Source organism: Alligator mississippiensis, chromosome 5 (assembly GCF_030867095.1).
Source record: "Alligator mississippiensis isolate rAllMis1 chromosome 5, rAllMis1, whole genome shotgun sequence".
NCBI lineage: Eukaryota > Metazoa > Chordata > Crocodylia > Alligatoridae > Alligator > Alligator mississippiensis.
The window spans coordinates 125,519,096-125,538,904 of NC_081828.1; the positions used below are offsets into that span (position 1 = coordinate 125,519,096).

General features: G+C 44.9%; 1 protein-coding gene across 5 annotated transcripts in view; it reads left to right on the top strand.

The window, feature by feature from the left end:
* The window catches only part of VPS41 (VPS41 subunit of HOPS complex), a 166,581-nt gene that overhangs the window by 58,309 nt on the left and 88,463 nt on the right, over positions 1-19,809 (top strand). For 3 of the 5 annotated variants that reach the window (XM_006267880.3, XM_019483393.2, XM_019483394.2), the window contains 3 exons: positions 509-583; positions 17,608-17,670; positions 19,009-19,074. The exons of 1 other annotated variant lie outside the window; for it this stretch is intronic. In XM_006267880.3, the coding sequence (XP_006267942.1) occupies positions 509-583; positions 17,608-17,670; positions 19,009-19,074 (204 nt within the window). The remainder of the gene's footprint in view (positions 1-508; positions 584-17,607; positions 17,671-19,008; positions 19,075-19,809) is intronic. One more of the 5 variants, XM_014602587.2, reaches the window with a different exon arrangement.

A 19,809-nucleotide genomic window follows, 5' to 3' on the forward strand; every position in this document is an offset into this window, starting at 1 on the left:
TGTTGCTGAAATACTTTCTAACACTAACTTTTGAAGCTACTGTTAAATATGGAAGTGAAAAGTTGGAACTAATTTTTCACAAGAAAATAATTGCCAATATCCTTTTGGAACAACTCTGAAAAAAATGTTATGCTGTTTTACTGATAACGTTTTCCGACATTTTTTTAAAATGAGTTTTACTTGTGAGAGCCTCGTAATGAGAATGTAGTATACAGATTCAAACCTGTGAGTTAGAGAGGTATGGCATTTTACATACAACTCCAAGTCCCTGGAATAGGTAATTAGGAAAAATGTCAGGTTTCTGGGTTAAGCATAATGGCTGGGAACAAAGGTCTATTAGCATTGTTACAGAAAGACCTTTTTTATTTTTCTTGAACTCATGTAGCTCAAACCCTCAACCACTTTTTATTATTTAAATCTTGAGTGGGAAAAACAGGGTATTTGATCATTGATGTACCTTTTCTTAAAGTTTTATGTGCTTTTTTTTTATATATATATATATATATAGAGCCAAGTGAAGATAAATCAGATCAGCCTTGATGAAAGCGGAGAACATATGGGCATATGCTCAGAAGATGGCAAGGTACAACTGTAAACCATTTACATATTTTAAGCAGTAGCATGTAGTGTTCAAGATCTAAGCTTTTAGATCCATGTGATATTTGTGCAGTGAATTCCCACGCTTAACATCCATTTCATGAAATGGGCTCACTTCTGAATACTTATAATTAAAGTCAAATATATTTTGCACAAAAGTGCCTTAGGAAAAGTAATTACAAGAATGTCAATAATGTAACTGGTATTAAGCTGATTAACAGCTGTGGCAGGAGGACATGTCACCTTAATCATTACTGCTATGCCAGTTATACTTCAGTGACTAGTCTGCTGCTCCTGCAAGACAGTAGTTTAATGCTTTTCTGCTATAAATCCACAAAATTGGATTTTGTGGGCATGATTCCTGTGGGCTGGTGGTTTTCATTTCCACACACGTTATGAATGTTTCTCTTGAATTATAGAATCTTTTGATAAGCAATCATAGTTTATCAGAAGAATAAAGTGTCTTACAACGGCCACGTTAAATAAATGTAAAATCAATATATGTACAGTTTCCTAAAAACTGGCACCTACTTCCTTGACTGAGGACATATATCATTTGTGCAGTGTATAACTAACAATTATCAGTGCTTCCCTGGAATGTTGAGCTGTGACATTTAGTGGTTTTGGTGATTGATTTTCCACTTATAAGAATGTCTTTTTTGTTTTTAAGTCGATGGCAGTCTTTTCTAATGTTGGTTTACAATGATAAAATTCTAATGCACAGGGTGTATTTAAGCTTCTTTTCAAAATCATGCCCTTAGTAGACAGACACGGTGCATTAAAAATCACTTCTCAACATCCGTCTGACTTTCTGAGTAGAACATGGTTTTTACTAAATCAGATTTTGGGGGTTGTGTGCCCCCCTCCCTTCCCACCCCCTCGCCCAACTCCATTGATCTGTTAAAGTCTTGTAAAATAAAACTAGTGTTGGGTCTTACAGTAGGAAAAAGAGGAAACAAACTGGTTTAGATTGTACATATTAAAAATGAATTTTTGCTCAACATTCATGGAGCCAGTTTATGTATCCAAGGTTTTTGTTTCTCAAAGATATCTTGATGTCAGTATCTTGACGACATAATTGGGAAACTAGTGCCTTTCAAAAAGGCTGTAGAATTTTATAGCCTGTGAGAAACTGGGAAGAGTAACTTAATTGTTTAAGCAAGATAAGAGAAGGGTCAGTAATTGTGTAGGGTAATCAAAAGCATCAAGTTGGCATTGATGAGTTTGCAAGTATTTGAAAAGAAGATAAAGAATGCTCCATGTAAGATTTCCTTCAGTGTGGTGGTGGACTACAGAATTGAGCCATCATTATTAGAAATGTATTTAAGTCATGAAAGTGCAGTCCACTAGATTTAAATTAAATAATGAACATATTTGATTTTAAGGATTTTGCATAATGCACAGATTTGGCATAGATTTATAGTCTAAATGTTAGAAAACTATAGACTATAAACTACAGAGGAATGTCAGACTATAGCCTTAATGAGGGGGCGGAGCTAGTCCAGGCCCAGCAGGGTATAAAAGGAGACTCTCCAGGTGACCAGGGACTGCAAACAGGTTAAGCAGTTTGCAGGTAGTTGCTGGGGGCAAGAAAATGGAGGGGAAGAGAAGCCATGCACCAGATCCTGCCCAGGGAAGGTAAGTGATCCAGCTACCTGTGCCTTTGGTTTGCTAAGTGTTTGTTTGGTGGGCTGTGTGTGTTTGGGAGTAATGGCTGACTGCTGAGTGATTGGTTCCTGGGCCTGACAGAAGCCCTAACAAGGGAGTGGAGCCAGTCCTGGCCCAGTAGGGTGTAAAAAGAGACTCCCCAGGCTACCAGGGAGCCAGCAAACAGGGACTGCAAACAAGTTAAGCAGTTTGCTGGCAGTTCATAGGGCAGTTCCTAGGCCAGTTAGTGGGCCTTTTCCCCCCCCCCCCCCTTTTTGAAGGGCAAGTCTTTCAGCTTGGCAGGAGAAAGGAGGAGAAAAAGAGGAACCCTTTGGGGCCAACGAGACATAAACAAGCCGGTTCCAGGCAAGTTCTCTAGGGAAGGTCTGCTTGTAAGAGAGAGAAGGCAGATTAAGAGACCCAGAGACATGGCTGGAGGATGTTGCTCTTTCAGAGCCACAGCTACTACCACTGCTTGCACCTGTGAGGCTTCTGTCTAGGCAGGTTTGCTCACCGTCGACGCTTCCACCCAGGTCCAGGTTTGGTGCTGTGGGGACTGCGGGTTTCAGGTTCCTTCCAGTGATGGCCAGGTCAGGGAGTGCCTGAGGTATGAGCGGTGCCTCCTGGTGGTGTCTCAGGGAACAGGCAAGAGAACTACAGGAGGAAGCGGCGAGGCTTCGAAGCATCCTCTGCCATGAGGTGTTTATTGATTCAGTGCTGGAGGAGAATTCTGGGACCGTGAGGAAGAAATACCAGATACCGTGCTAGAGAAGAAAGAGGACGTGGACACCCAGGAGGGTGGAAGCTGGAGGCTTGCGACTTGTAGCAGCAAGCAGAGATCTTCACCTCCACCTGCAGTGGTTTGTCTGGAGAACAGATATGCAGCCCTAGCAACAGAGAGGGAGGAACACATTCCATTGGTGGAAGAAGGCAGGTCAGGCCTGACCAAGGTGGGAAGGACAGAGATGATCAGCACCAAGAAGCAGCGACAGGTAGTGGTGGTTGGAGATTCCCTTCTGCAGGGGATGGAGGGAGCCATCTGCCGACCCTGACCTGTTGTCTTGGGAGGGCTGATGCTTGCCCAGAGCTCTGATCCAAGATGTCATGGAGGGACGTGGGCAGTAGGGTTCTGCAGGGCTTGGTCCTCAGGCCCGCACTGTTCAACATCTTCATTCAACAACTTGGATGAGGGGGTAAAAAGCACCCTGTTCAAATTCGCAGATGATACTAAGATGTGGGGAGAAGTGGGCACACTAGAAGGGAGGAATAGGCTGCAACAGGACCTAGACATGTTACAGGGGTGGGCAGATGAGAACAGGATGGGTTTCAGTGCTGACAAGTGCAAGGTGCTGCACCTGGGGAGGAAGAACCAGCAGTAGACCTACAGGCTGGGGAACTCCCCTCTTGTCAGTGCAGAGGCAGAAAAGGATCTTGGAGTCATTATTGATGCCAAAATAAACATGGGCCGACAGTGTGGTGATGCGGTCAGGAAGGTCAACCATACCTTGTCATGCATCCACAGATGCACTCAAGCAGGTCCAAGGAGGTGATTCTCCCCCTCTATGCGGCACTGGTCAGGCTGCAGTTGGAGTACTGCATCCAGTTTTGGGCGCCGCACTTCAGAAGGATGTGGACAACATGGAGAGGGTCCAGAGGAGGGCCACCCGCATGATCAGGGTTCAGCAGGACAGACCCTACAAGGAAAGGCTAAGGGACCTGAACCTGTTCAGCCTCCACAAGAGAAGGCTGAGGGGGGATATAGTGGCCTGTTACAAACTAGTCGGAGGGGACCAGCAGGCATTGGGGGAGTCCCTGTTCCCCTGAGCACTACCAGGAGTGACTAGAAATAATGGTCACAAGCTGGCAGAGGGCAGATTCAGACTAGACATCAGGAGGCACTACTTCACTGTCAAGGCGGCTAGGACCTGGAACCAACTTCCAAGTGAAGTGGTGCTGGCTCCTACCCTGGGGGTCTTTAAGAGGAGGCTAGATGAACACCTTGCCGGGGTTGTTTGACCACAGTACTCTTTCCTGCAATGGCAGGGGGTCAGACTTGATGATCTGCTCAGGTCCCTTCTGACCCTACCAGCTATGAAACTATGGAGGGAGTACTGAGGCTCATCTGGCCTTCTGACTACTACCCCATGCTGCTTAGCCATGTGGTCACCAGTAATGCTGCCAGTAGAGACCCTGAGAAAATCAAAAGTGACTACAGGGCTCTGGGTGCAAGGGTGAAGGGGGTCTGAAGCTCAGGTTGTGTTCTCGTTGATCCTTTTGTCAAGGCAGAAGGCCCAGGCAGGAGCAGGTGCATCCTTCAGATCAACACTTGGCTGTGCTGGTGGTGGTACCAGCAAGGTTTTGGCTGCTTTGATCATGGGATCTTCTTCCAAGAAGAAGGATTGCTGGGAAGAGTTGGGATCCACCTGATGAAAAAAAGTATCTTTGCAGGCAGGCTCACTAACCTAGTGAGGAGGGCTTTAAACTAGATTTGCTGGGGGATGGAGACCAAAACCCTGAGGTGAGTGGGGAAGTGGGAGAACTGGAGGAAGAGCGAGCAGGAGGGGCAGCAGGGGAGGTGCTCTCAGACTTCCTCAGAAATCAGGACAATCAACTAGTTACCTCAGGTGCCTGGAGATAAATGCATGGAGCCTGCGAAACAAGCAGGAAGAATTGGAAGTCCTTGCAGAGTCACAGAACCAGGATGTAACTGGAATAACAGACTTAGTGGGATAGCTTGCATGAGTGAGTGGAGCACTGTCATGGATGGGTACAAATAAGCACTATCATGTTCAGGAAGGACAGGCAGGGTAGAGGAGGAGGAGGAGTTGCACTTCATGTAAAAGAGCTATTTGATTGCTCAGAGCTCTAGGATGAAATGGGAGATAGGCCTGTTGAGAGTCTCTGGGTTAGGGTCAGAGGGGAAAGCAACAAAGGTGATGTCATGGTGGGAGTCTGCTATAAACCACCAGACCAGGAGGAAGTGGTGGATGAGGCTTTCTTCAAACAGCTCTCAGAAGTTTCCTGATCACAGGCCCTGGTTCTCATAGGGGACTTCAATCAACCTGACATCTGCTGGGAGGACAGTACACCAGTGCGCAGGCAATCCAGGGAGTTTTTGGAGAGTATTGGGGACAACTTCCTGGTGCAATTGCTGGAGCGGCCAACTAGGGGCTGTGCTACTTTTGACCTGCTGCTCACAAACAGCGAAGAATTGGTGGGGAATGTAGAAGTGGATGGTAACTTGGGCATCAGTGACCACGGGATGATTGAGTTCAGGATCCTGAGGAAAGGAAGGATAGAGAGCAGCAGAGTAAGGACCCTGGACTTCAGAAAAGCAGACTTCAACTCACTCAGGGAACTCATGGGCAGGATCCCCTGGGAAGCCAGTCTGAGGGGGAGAGGAGTCCAGGAGAGCTGGGTGTACTTCAAGGAAGCCCTACTGAGAAGACAGGAACAAACCGTCTCAATGTGCAGGAAGACTAGCAAGTATGGCAGAAGACCAGTTTGACTTAGCAAGGAACCCCTCAGTAAACTAAATCACTAAAAGTAAGCTTATAAGAAGTGGAAACTTGGACACATAACTAGGGAAGACTATAAGAGCATTGCTCGTCCATGCAGGGATGAAGTGAGGAAGGCCAGAGTGCAATTGAAGTTGCAGCTAGCAAGGGATGTGGAGGGTAACAAAAAGGGTTTCTACAAATATCTCTGTAGCAAGAGGAGGATCAGGGAAAGTCTTGGTCCCTTACTGAATGGGGGAGGCAACCTTATGACAGAGGATGCAGAAAAGGCTGAAGCACTCAATACCTTTTCTGCCTCGTTATTCACAGGCAAGGTCATCTCCCAGACTACTGCACCAGGCAGGACAGTCTGGGGAGGAGGTGAGCAGCCCGCAGTGGTGAAAGAACAGGTTAGGGACTACTTGGAAAAGCTGGACGTGTACATGTCCATGGGGCCGGATGCAATGAACTCAAGAGTGCTGAGGGAGCTGGCTAATGTGATTGCAGAGTCATTGGCTATCATCTTTGAAAACTCACGGCAATCAGAAGAGGTCCCAGATGATTGAAGAAGGGCAAACATAGTGCCCATATTTAAGAAAGGGAAGAAGGAGGGTCCAAGGAATTACAGACCAGTCAGCCTCACCTCGGTCCCCAGAAAAATCATGGCGCAGATCCTCAAGGAATCCATTTCTTAATCACTTGGAGGAGAAAAACGTGATTAGGCACAATCAGCATGGATTCACCAAGGGCAAGTCATGCCTGATCAAGTTGATTGCCAGCTCTCCTGGCTCTGTGGATGCAGGGAGACCAATGGGCTAGATGAATGGACTGTAAGGTGACTAGAAAACTGGCTGGGGCATTGGGCTCAGAGAGTAGTAATCAATGGCTCAATGTCTAGTTGGCAGCCAGGATCAAGTGGAGTTGATCCTGGGGCTGGTTTTGTTCTCTTTCTTCATCAACAACCTGGAAGATAGCATAGAGTGCACCCTCAGCAAGTTTGCAGATGACAACAAGCTGGGGGTGGTAGTAGATACGCTGGAGGGTGGGGCTAGGATTCAGAGTGACCTAGACAAATGGGAGGATTGGGCCGAAAGAAATCTCATGAGATTCAATAAGGACAAGTGCAAAGTCCTGTATTTAGGATGGAACATTCCCATGCACCAATACAGGCTGGGGACTGACTGGCTGGGCAGAACCTCTGCAGAAATGGACTATGGGTAGGTCCTGGGGCTGGTTTTGTTTGATAGCTTCATGGATGACCTGGAAGATGGCATAAAGCACACCCTAAACAAGTTTGCAGATGACACCAAGCTGGGGGGGGGGTGTAGTAGATGAGCTGGAGGATAGGGCTAGGATTCAGAGACCTAGACAAATTGGAGGATTGGGCCAAAAGAAATCTTCTGAGGTTCAACAAGGACACGTGTGAAGTCCTGCACTTAAGATGGAAGAATCCCATGCACCGGGGCAGGCTTGGGACCACCTGGCTAAGCAGCAGCTTTCCAGAAAAGACCTGGGGGTTACAGTGGACAATAAGCTGAATGTGAGCCTGCAGTGCAGTGCGCCCTTGTTGTCAAGAAGGCTAATGGCAGCCTGGGCTGCATTGGTAGGTGTGTTGCCAGTAGGTCAGGGGAAGTAATTATTCTTCTCTATTCAGCAGTGGTGAGGCCCACATATGTAGTAGTGTGTTCAGTTTTGGGGCCCCCACTACAGAAAGGATGTGGACAAATTGGGGAGAGTCCAGCAGAGGGTGCCACAAATGGTGAGGGGGCTGAGGGACATGACTTATGCAGAAAGACTGAGGGAACTGGGCTTATTTAGTCTAGAGAAGAGGAGACTGAGAGGGGCCTTAATAGCCACCTTCAACTACCTGAAGGGGGGTTCAAAAGAGGATGGAGCTAGACTGTTCTCAGTGGTGGCAGATGACAGAACAAGGAGCAATGATCTCAAGTTGCAGCAAGGGAAGTTCAGGTTAGATATCAGGAAGAATATTCTCACTAGGAGGGTAGTAAATACTGGATCAGGTTACCCAGAGAGGTGGGGAAAGCTCCATCCTTAGAGGTTTTCAAAACCCAGCTAGACAAAGTTTTGTCTAGGGTGATCTAGTTAGGGATGGTCCTGTTTTGAGCAGGGGGTTGGACCTAGATGACTTCCTGAGATCCCTTCCAACCCTAACTTTTATGATTCTATAAAACAAGTTTTATTTCTGACGTGTAGTGTAATACATTCCTTTAGAAAGCATATTCTGTGTTATACTGGGGTGGGGGTAATGGTTCTGCTGGATCAAGTTTTTGTTCTTGTTACTTCAGATGGTCAAACTAGGTACTGTAATGCATAAGGGAGTGTGACCTCTTCTTCCAAAATCCAGAGCTGTTCTGGCTCCCTTCTAGTTAAGGTTGAAGTTCAAGTGCAGTATTCAGTACTTTTTTGTGCAGACTGTGTGGGCCGGGAGCGGTCTGAGGCTTTCGGGGGCGTGCAGCGGGCTGTGGCCAGCAGCCCTGGCACGTGGGTCGGGGAATTCGGCACGGCGGACTAGAATTAGGCACGGACGCATAGAGGTTGATTAAAGATTATTTTACTTACACCGTAGATGGTCGCGGTGCAGGCAGGAAAACTTGCTTGCGTTGCAGTTACAGGTAGAAAAGGAGAGTGGACAAGAGTTCTAACCGCGAACTCTGGTCCAAGGCCGGCTGAGAGCTCTATAAACACGAGCCCGTCGAATCAACCGGACCAAATAACCCGAGAAGAGCTCTGGATACCACAATGAGAGTCCGAAAGGTGACTCTCCATGAGCACGCAGGGAAGGGTACTTCGAGGGATCAGGCGGCGACGGGGAGGGGCTAGAGGTTGATCAGGCCCCTATATCCTTCTTAAGGCACACGCTGGGTTCGTTAAGCTCCACAGCGCTTAGAGTTCTTCACGAGATGTGAAGTCCTCCTTCTCCTCCTCCAACTTGGGTGGAAACCGCTCAAGCCTCTTATACGGCTAGCAAGCCAATCGCTAGCCACCACGTGGGAATAATTTAGAAACGGCCAATAGTGGGACACAAATTTACATACGGGTGGCGGGAACTCCTTTGCACCAGGGTTGTCTCTATGCAACTGAGAATTGCACCGTGCAAAGAAAGCTCCTCGTGGCGGGAAATAATTCTGCAGTGCTGAAGCGCACACAAAATCATACCCTTTGGGTCATGACACAGACCAGGAGCATTACTGTCTCCCCATGCTGAGCAGGTAAAAGTTCATCTGGAGACTTCAAAGAATCGGATGTTTCCAATGTCTTTGAGCTTACCTCAAAAGTAGTGCTGATCTACAAAAGAATCAGCAGGAAATATTGGGAGAATGCAACCAGAATTCAGTGTGCGCAGGGGGTGCAGAAAGTCAGATACAAATGTATCCAACCTGCTTTGTCTCTCTCTCTCTCTTTTTTTTTTAAAGCACTTTTACTTAACATAACACTGCCTGTTAATGTAAGTCAGGAATTGTACTTTCCATTTTGTTTATGTAGCTTCCACCCAAAATGGTTGCTGTAGTGTTTGTAAGTCTGCATAGAATTTCTGGGCAGGGAGAGTCTTTAAGGCTCCGATTGTCTGCTGTATTAAGGTCTGGACCCAAGACACATTTACACCAGGGTTATTTACATGAGTTTTGTACTCCAGTTTAAATTCTGAAGCAGAATGACAGTTATATTCTGGGGTAGGCTGCAGGCAGTGGCAGCTATTAAAGTAGATGGTGGGGAACAAGTAATGGTGGTTGGTGTTTCTCGAGCTTATTGTTCCCTTGGAGTAAATTGTAGACACGTACGACCACCTACAGAGGTAATCCCAGATTCCACTTTTTGGTGGTGGGGATGCAAAAATAGCTGCTGCAGTGGACTGTTGCTTGGGTCACCTGTACTGATAACACGGCAGCTGGCTTTGCCCAGGGTGCAGAGCCTTACTCGCATTTGTTTATTTCTTCACAGTGAAAGTCTTTGCAGGACGATCACTGAAAGTAGAGGTAGCCTGTCATGGATTCCCAGAGGAGTGCTTACTTGAGGCTCTGGTCTTGTCTGGTCTTTTTTGAGTACCTGCTGCAGCTAGTCTAAGCATGGCTTCTAGAGTGTGGAAGAGCCCTGACTCCTTCCAGCTCTGAGGCCATGGCCATTCAGTCCCTGATCCTCCCTGGCTATCTCTGACTCTGCTTCCAGACCTAACCATTCAGCTCCAGAAGAGGAATTTTACCTCTTCAAAGGAAAAAGGTGCTCACCTCAAAATCCCAAGCAGTAAAGCAGACCACTCTTCAATAAACTCCAAGATGAACATGAGTCAGCAGTGTGACGAAGCCATCAGAAAAGCTAATGGCACTTTATCGTGCATCAGCAGACGCATGACGAATAGATCCAAAGAGGTGATACTTCCCCTCTATCGGGCGCTGGTCAGACCGCAGTTGGAGTACTGCATGCAATTCTGGGCACTGCACTTGAAGAGGGATGCGGATAACCTGGAGAGGGTCCAGAGAAGGGCCACTCGTATGGTTAAGGGCCTGCAGACCGAGCCCTACGAGGAGAGACTAGAGAACCTGGACCTTTTCAGCCTCCGCAAGAGAAGGTTGAGAGGCGACCTTGTGGCTGCCTATAAGTTCATCACGGAGGCACAGAAGGGAATTGGTGAGGTTTTATTCACCAAGGCACCCCTGGGGGTTACAAGAAATAATGGCCACAAGCTAGCAGAGAGCAGATTTAGACTGGACATTAGGAAGAACTTCTTCACAGTTCGAGTGGCCAGGGTCTGGAACGGGCTCCCAAGGGAGGTGGTGCTCTCCCCTACCCTGGGGGTCTTCAAGAGGAGGTTGGATATGCATCTAGCTGGGGTCATCTAGACCCAGCACTCTTTCCTGCCTATGCAGGGGGTCAGACTCGATGATCTATTGAGGTCCTTTCCAACCCTAACATCTATGAAAAGCACTGAGTGGGGCGCAAAGGCCATGCAGCCAGAAGCCCCTGCTACATCCAAAGGGTTAAGGAGTCCTTCTGTTCCCAATCCAGTTTGGAGAAGCCTAAGCACCCCAAAGTTAGCTCAGCTGTTTTCTGTCCCATTTGTAGAGCCTTGAATACTCCATAGTAATTTAGCTGTGGAATATAGTTCCTTTACTTCAGACTTCCAGCTCCCAGGTGGACATCCTGTTTTTCAGTCTGCTCTATCTATTGTTTAAAGCACATGGTTTTGGAAACCAATTGATCTCTACCAGCTACACTAGATCAATTGTCTACAGCCAAAGTCTATTTACAACCCCATCTCCATACCACCAGCCATTGCTAGATCCATTGTCCACAGCCAAGCTCTATTTACAACCCTATCTGCTCTGATCCCACTGACTAGAACGTGTACCTAAAGGATGTGGAGCAGGGCTTCCTACAATAACAAAACAACTCCAGAACTGTAGCCACTCAAATCAACAAAGCCAGATTCAGACCTTGCTCTCATCTGCTACAGTACCAACCCAGACAAGGACAACAGAGCCCCCCTACAACCCACGGCTTGAATACCATAGACACATAATTAAGGACCTCCAGGCCTGTCCTGTAAAAGGATGACTATCTTAAAGTAATCACCTAGGACAAAACTGGCCTGGCTTACAAGCAGCCCCGATCTCAGTCATGACTGTAAAGCAGCAGGCTACCTAACTCCCATTCTCACTGGGACTGTAAGGCCTTGCATCAAACACAGATGTCTGCTGTGCCCCAACATCAATACAGACCACATCATCACTGGGCAAAATAAAACATGGATTATGACATCTGAGTTTCAATAGCTTGCAACTCTACCAGTGTTATATATGCTGTCACCTGTTCACAGTGCCCCTCTACTGTCTACGTTGGACAGTCAGGGCAATCCCTACATGAAAGAATGAACAAATACTGATTAGATATCATCTGCAGGAAGACATGCAGGGCTAACTTCCATGGACACTCCCATTGCTGACTTCATTGGCCTCTCTGAGGCTTTAGGCAGTCAGCGGCAGTTCTTATCTATTGCTGTCTGACAAAAGCTATAAGCATTGAGGCACTGAATGTCTGCACTTGGTCTGGCCTTTGGATTGTGTCTCAGTGGTCTAAAGCGGGGGGAGGGATGGTAGGTCTTGGGGAGCTTCCGTTCCTTTATGCTCCTGCATAGGCTTATGTGTCGAAGGTCTTGGTATGATAGTTGCAAGACTCTATAAAAGCAGATTCATCAGACACCTGACTAGACCTCTTACATGTGTACCGTGATCCAGAGGATCAGCGGTTGCCTACTTTGTTTGCCTCTCTCAGTACTGCCCCCTCCACTTGCTTCTCCCTTGAAAATTTCTCCCTCCTTATACTGTTTTGTGCACACACATTCACAGCATCTGGTAAAGTGAGCTTCAGCCCACAAAAGGTTGTGCTATGGAAATATAGACTACAACTTTAAACCATTGCTCCTTGTACTGTCATCTGCCACCTCTGAGAACAGTCTAGCTCAGGGGTGGCCAAAATGGCAGACCTGGCCAGTGGCTAAACTCCATTTCCCAGCAGCCCCTGCTGGTGGTGCTGCAGCCAGTTTACATGGAGACCCCAGGAGCGGCGGTCCTGTGACACTGTGGGGCCAGGGTTTCCATGGTGACTGGCCCCAGCAGTGCTGGCAGGGAGCTGCTCTGTGGCTGGGATTTTGCAGCGGTGATAGTGTGGTCCAAGGGACGGGCAGGGACATGCAAGCAGTGGATCATGGCTCTGCCCCAGCTCTAGACCGTGCTGTCCCACTGCAAGATCCCAGTCCTGGCCTTGGAGCAGCTCCCCATCCAGCTGCGCATGCTGCCAGTACTACTGGGTCTGGTTTGCATGGAAACCCTGGCCCAGCTCTGGCACAGCACCACCCCTATTGGGGTCTCCATGGAAACAGAGTGCAGCGATGTGGGCAGGGGCTGCTGGAAAATGGAGTCTGCCATGGACCCTATCCAGCCCGTGGGCCGGACTTTGCCCACCCCTAGCTCTATATTCTTTGGACTTACCCTTCAGATGGTGAAAGGCTGCTATCAAGTCTCCCCCCAGTTTTCTCTTCTGCAGACTAAATAAGCCCTATTCCCTCAGCCCTTCCTCAGAAGCCATGTGCCCCAGCCCCCTAACCATTTTTGTTGTCCCCCTTCCCCTGCTGGACTCTCTCTAACTTGCCCTTTCTGTAATAGGGGACCCAAAACTGGACACAGTACTCTAGATGTCACCTCACCAGTCACATATAGAGGGGAATAATTCCTTTCCTTGATCTGCTGACAGCACACTAACAGCAGCCCAGTATGCTGTTAGTCTTCTTGGCAACAAGGGCACACTTTTGACTTGTATTTAGCTTATTGTCCACTGAAACCCCCAGGTCCCTTTCTGGAAAGATGCTGCTTTGCCAGGTGGTCCCAAGCCTGCATGGGATTCTTCTATCCTAAGTGCAGGACTTTTCACATGTCCTTGTTGAACCTCAGGAGATTTCTTTTGGCCCAATCCTCCAATTTGTCCAGGTCACTGAATCCTAGGCCTATCCTCCAGCTTATCTACTACGCCCCCCAGCTTGGTGTAATCTGCGAACTTGTTTAGGGTGCACTTTATGCCATCTCCCAGGTCACTGATTAAGCCATCGAACAAAACCAGCTCCAGGCACTCCACTTGATACCGGCTGCCAAGTATACTTCAAGCCATTGATCACTATCTGTTGAGTCCGATGATCCAGCCAGCTTTCTGTCCACCTTACAGTCCATTCATCCAGTCCATACACCCTTAGCTTCCTTGCAAGAATGCTGTGGGTGACTGTATCAAAAGCCTTGCTAAAGTCAAGGTATATCATGTCCACTGCTTTCCCCACATCCACAGAGTCAGTCACTTCATCATAGAAGGCAATCAGGTTGGTCAGACATGACTTGTCCTTGATGAATCCATGCTGACTGTTCCTGATCACCATTTTTTTCCTCCAGGTGCTTAAAAATGAATTCCTTGAGGACCTGCTCCATGATTTTTCTAGGGACCGAGATGAGGCTGACTGGTTTGTAGTTCCTTGGATCTTCCTTCTTCTCTTTCTTAAAGCTGGGCATTATATTTGCCCTTTTGTGCAAACCCATTAAAATAAGGCCTCAGCTAGGTTTCTGTGGCTGTCACTCTTACACTCATCCTTTACCACAAGTGAGACATTGGCAGCATGTTTTTGTAGAGCTCCATATCTTTCTTGTTGTTTTATAGGTAAACAACACTTGTTGAGAATGATAAACTGTATCCAGAGTTACAAAAAGGAGAAATAATTTGGTTCTGTTAAATAAACATTGGATAAAAATAGATGATGCAAATTTTTGAACCGGATATAGTGTCATGAGAATTATCTATGAGCTGGTGTGGTTTTGTTGGGCTGCTCAATGGACAGTTATTTGCATAACACACAGCAATTTTACCCCCAAACAGAAGTCAGTTTACACAAGGTAGAAGAAGGCAAGTCACCTTCTTGGAAGAAAATTAAGTGATGCAAACTGCTTTTTCTCTTTCTCTAAATTGCATAATTTATTACTATTTCATTTTCCTCCTTTATTACTCCCACACTCTGTCAGCTTTTCTGACTGAGAGAGAACACTTCCTCTGAATTGGTCAGGGGAAGAAAATAACAATTCTCTTTCATGAGAACCAAGAGAATAACGAAATACTCAGTGAGACTCCATTGCTAGATGCTGAAACTTGGAACCCATTTGCTTAAAGAAACAGCAAAATCAGGAAGCATTGACATGGTGGTCTGGCCAGTCTTTTTTACCCACTTTACCATAAGGTAACATTTATTGTAATAATTAAGGCTTAGAATAAGACTATAAAGCTGGGAAGAGAGGTACTACAAAAACTCAAATACAGAGGATTTGCAAAATGTAGGGGCCTCCATTTTAGACTACCCAAAAAATGTGATAAACGAAATGGAGAAAGAAAATAGAACTAGATAAATCCAATATAGCTTTGTAATTTCAAAAGAATCACTTTCTCTCTGTAGGATAAAAGACATTAAGAAGTAATAAACTGATCTATGGGGTCCCCTGAGTAAACATGATGATAACTTACATTTTATGCTGTGTTGTTTTTTTCCCTTTAGTTAACTGGATCCATTTTGCTTCCAAATTCTTAAAGAAATATAAATGTTGAAAACTTATACAGTTACGTGCAGTGCAGTACTTTACTGGGGGAATTATCATTCTAGTTGCCATAGTTATTTCTTCTATTGTTGATGTTAATTTTGATTTTTCACTTTTAAATATGAGAACTTATGTACATGTATGTGTTTTAAATGGTTAGATTTCCTAAGTGAGTAAAAGATTTGTATCTTTTAACTTTTTCCTTTCCTCTGCCTCTTGATTATTTTGTTTCCTCTATTGCATGATGTGCCATTTTCATTAGTCTCCCTTTCTCCAAGAAAACCCCAACAACCAAAAGATTTTGTTGGCTTAGAGACAGTTCAGTCTTATTCGTGTCTAATCGTATATTCAGTTAAAGCATCACAGGGCTCTGATTATGTGGTGTCTCACGGCATCCAGGTATTGATTTTCATTCCTCTGGAGTGGTAGGTTGGCCCAAGCTGGTACATGGAACACTCTATAAAGCATGGAAGAGACTATATATCCACTAATGAATAATGACCAAAATTGGTAATAATATTTAGGAAATATCCAAGAAATGAGCCGAGTAGGAAGAGATGAGGCGGCTGAAATGGCATTAGTGTGACTGTCTTCTGGACATGCTGCCAAGCCAAATATGACTTTGCTTCTCAGTCAACTGCTGTTTCTGATTATATTCTTTTCAAGCCATTGGTGATTACCTAATGGCCAGTTTACTCCGCAACTGTGTCTACAGTGGTGGTCTCCAACTTTTTAAAGTAGGAGATCACCTTTGGCATTTAAAAGTAACCCAAGATCTACTGTGTGCTGCCCCAACTCCTCCCCACAACCCAGCAGGCAAATCTGTGCTGATGGAGGTCGGGGGTGGGGGGGGGCGTCGAGTCAGAGGGAGAAAAAATTATTTGAGGGCATGCCTCCCCAACAGGTAAGTCCCACCCAGCCAGGGCCCCACTTAATTTACCCCTGCTCCTGCCTGTGTGGCACTGTCCCTCACTGTGGGGGCCTTGATCTAGCCCCCACTTCTTCCCTCCCCCACAGACTGACCTGCTGGGCTGGGGCACATGCATGCATGCATGCGGGCACTCAGCCCTCCACCCCAGCCTCAGATTGACTCCAAGAGGCTCCAAGATCTACCAGTGAATTGAGATCCACTGGTTGGTGACTGCTGGTCTACAGGCACTCTGTAGAGTCCTCCATGAATGTAGTATTCCAGTGAATCTTGCTGTGGAGACATTGAACCAAAGGTCCTTTGGCTTATTGCTGTTGACTTTCCTCTAGATACTATGTACTTCCCTTCCCCCTTTGCTTTATTTTTTTTTCTACTGAAAGACTCATTGGGGATTGTAATAACTGTAGATAACAAAGCTGGAAAAGACCTGTTAGATAATTGTGTCCTACTGTAGGCAGAATGTAATTTGTTGACAGAATTTCCTTTCTCAAGGAAACTAGTAGTGGCTTCACTATTCCCTCTGATTTCCCTGCATAGCATTACATATATAACCATTGATTCCCTTGTGTCCATTGACAATAGCATTTGAGCTAAATAAACCTGGGTGGAGCTCGTTAATTGATAATCCACAGTATAAATAAGTAAGTACTAGGGTTCAGAAGAGGGGTTCTTGAACAGACCTGGAATTTCATTTTTAGGCTATGTAACCTTTTATTTTTTAAAGTCTAAATTTAATGAAAGTTTAAAAGAATCATCCTATTGTTCTAATTTGAGTTCTGGGCACCCTTTACATCCCTTTTTCTTGATATTGGGTCTCTCTTGAGTATACATGATGCTTGCTGGAAGTTGAGAATAGAGTTCATTACAATATCTGGCTTCTACCGAGCCTCAAATGTCCCTCAACCATGAACATATGCTGTGTCGGTCTGTCTGATGCTGCACTACTTTCCAGGATTATAGCACTTGTAGGGACTTCTGTAAACTCCTAAAAAAAAGTTTTCATTTGCCTTTCATTTATTCCATTCTAAATTGATTATCTGCATCTTTCCAGTAGCAATTCTCACCTTCCATTTAAATTTAATTAGTGTTGAGATAAGTCTTCTGTTGTGCGTCTGTCTTTTTGCTCTTTTATTGCATTCATTCTTTATTCTTATCTATTCTTTAAAGCGCAGAAAACATTTACTGTGACCAAACCGGTCCCCATTTACAAACTATTATTTCACAGTAACGAAAAGGGGTGGGGGAGGGGCTTCATACAATGATTTCTGTGTGTAAGGGAAAGAAGCTGATATGTTTTTAGAGGAAGTCATGAAAAATCATGGTGCTTGGTTTTCATTCTACTTTTGCTTTATAGCCTAGAATTATTTTAAAATGTTAAGTATTATAAAAAAGTCTTTGAAGTTTAACTATGATAATTTTAAAAAAGAAGAAAAAAGGCAATTCCTTCTCAGAGAAGCTTTTAATATATGTTCTACTTAGTTTTATTAAGTTATTCATCTCTAATCCAGATCAGTATCTGTTTAACAAAAGTGCTCAGCTCAGAGTATAGGGAACTCATAGCGCTTGTAAAAACTTAATTGCCAGGAAGCACTCTTATACTACTGAAAATGTTTCATGAGATACCTTAATGGATTTCAAGTAAGCCTAGGATAACTCTGAATTGTTAAGTTTACTGCATTTTTAAAGTAAAGTGTGTGATCTGTTGCATTTATCTTCCAGTCATGAAGTGACATTATGTTCATCATTTCCCTTGTGAAATTTATTACTAGGTAATTTTGATTTTATTTTAAAAATACCTCTCTAGGTACAGGTGTGTGGATTGTATTCGGGAGAAGAATTTCTTGAAACGTTTGACTGTCCTATTAAAGTAAGTACTTTTTAATTAATCCTTAATAAATTGCAGCATTTTTGTCTTTAATAACATAAGGATCATGCTGACTCCTATTCTGCAAAATAAAGCAATGCTTCTTCCCCATGCTAATATTCATATCACCCAAAAATGGTTTGCTATGTTAGCATAAAAACTGCTGATCTGGTTATGTTGGGGGGGAAAAGTTGATCTAGGTTTTGTAGAAAGTAGTACTGAGTTTTTCAAATACAAAAGGCAAAACATATGGGAAGTTGTCAGCCATCTGCTGTTTTCTGTCTTAACTTATTCCTCTCTTCTTGTAAGTCTGTGATTATAAATTGTGAGGGTTCTGCTAGGTCAGTATTTGAATTGATTATAATCTTAAACTTACCCTGGGAGAAGGCAGTGGGTCGTGATGTCACAATGGTGAGGCATACTTTGTTGAGGGAAAAACTTCAATTACTGTTCTCTTAACTTCATCTATGTTAGTGGCTAGCCATCAGAAGCTAGCAGTCAGTGACATCACTAGCCTGGGGCAATTAGGAGAAACTACCTTAGGTGCCAACTCACTGGGGGGAGAAAAGGGGTGCAAAAGAAAACAGCTGCCACCAGCAGCTGCTCAGTCATGATCATGCCAGCAGCATGGCGGCAACTGGAAATGCCAGTGTCCCTGTGCCCTGAGTTCCTTGTCGCAGTATGCCGCTGCTAGCAATAGTAGGATTCTGTGAAGACCTAGGTATCCTCTCTGAGGCTAGGTACAGACATTCAGAAAGCCTGAGGTGAAATTGAGCTAAGTTATATCGTTTCCTATAAGTGCCATAAGTTTGATGGGTAGTGAACAGAGTACACATTCGTCCTTTGGTGGAGGGGGGCAAATCTTAGACTGGGTTCTGACATTTTTAAACCAGTCTGTGTACTGAACTTCCAATGTGTTATGGGTCTAGATTGGTTTCTGTAACAGAACTTCTGTTCTGTCATGGGTATAGACCGGTTTCCTATCACTTATACCAGTAAAAGTGTAAAGTCTGTACTGGGCCAGAAAGAGTTCTTGTAGGAAAAAAGAAAACCAGCTGGTTTGATTTAAGGTTTTGTTTTGTGGAAAGAACAGTCATCACAATTTTGCTGACAGGTGTAGCCCAGTATAGGCCATTCACTGTTTAGAAGCTTCCCTGTAACTCTTAATGGGAAAAGAACATTTGTATGTCTTGTCACCTAGTAGAAGGAATGTAGTTGTAATAATCTATATATGGCAATATTTAGCTAATTTGAAAGTTAAAACAGGTGTTGTTGCAGTTGAAGTCCCTGTAATGCTTAATAACTTCAACAGGAATTATTTTTCTCCCACATTAAATCCAGATTGTTGCTGTTCACCCTCAGTTTGTGAAATCCCCCTGCAAACAGTTTGTAACAGGTGGTAAAAAGGTAAGTTGCCATATTCTAAAAGGTAGGTCTTTCTTCCCTTCCTCTTTGAACAAAGTTTACAATTCAAATTAATAGATGTATCTCACTCACACACACACACACACACACACACACACACACACACACACACACACACACACACACACACACACACACACACACACACATTCTCTCTCTCTCTGGGACTTCTATCTGCCCAAACCCTTAAAATGAGGACAAGAACAGAATTGTATCCATACTGTTCTGTTCTAACATGCATAGTATCTCCTGCCTTGATTTCTTCTCCCCTTTCCCCCCAAATGAATTAAATAAGCAAAGTGGCAATTGACCCATTGTCCTTTAAGCCTTGTTTTGCCTTTGTTTCTTATGGGAAGAGTGCCCTCAGAACTTGACACCTTATTTGTAAAATCACAAATCAGGATGGGGATTGACATCTAATTCTGTACCTGTAGTATTTAACCTTCATTTCAGGCATTTTGGTCTTATTACATTCACATTATTTGTTTTTGAGTAGAATTAATTTTGATTCTCAACTTGCAGATAATGAAGTCTTAGGTAATAATGCCTCTACCTTCTGATGCCTATTTTGGACAGAAGGCAGGGTAGATTTTCACCTTAGAAACTAAATCCTAGACGATGCATAGCATCTGATGATGAGCCACTGCTTACAAAAGTTTAGGCATCTCTGATTTAGTTAGTCTGTAAGGTGCATATCTACTCTGCCTTCCGTATGAC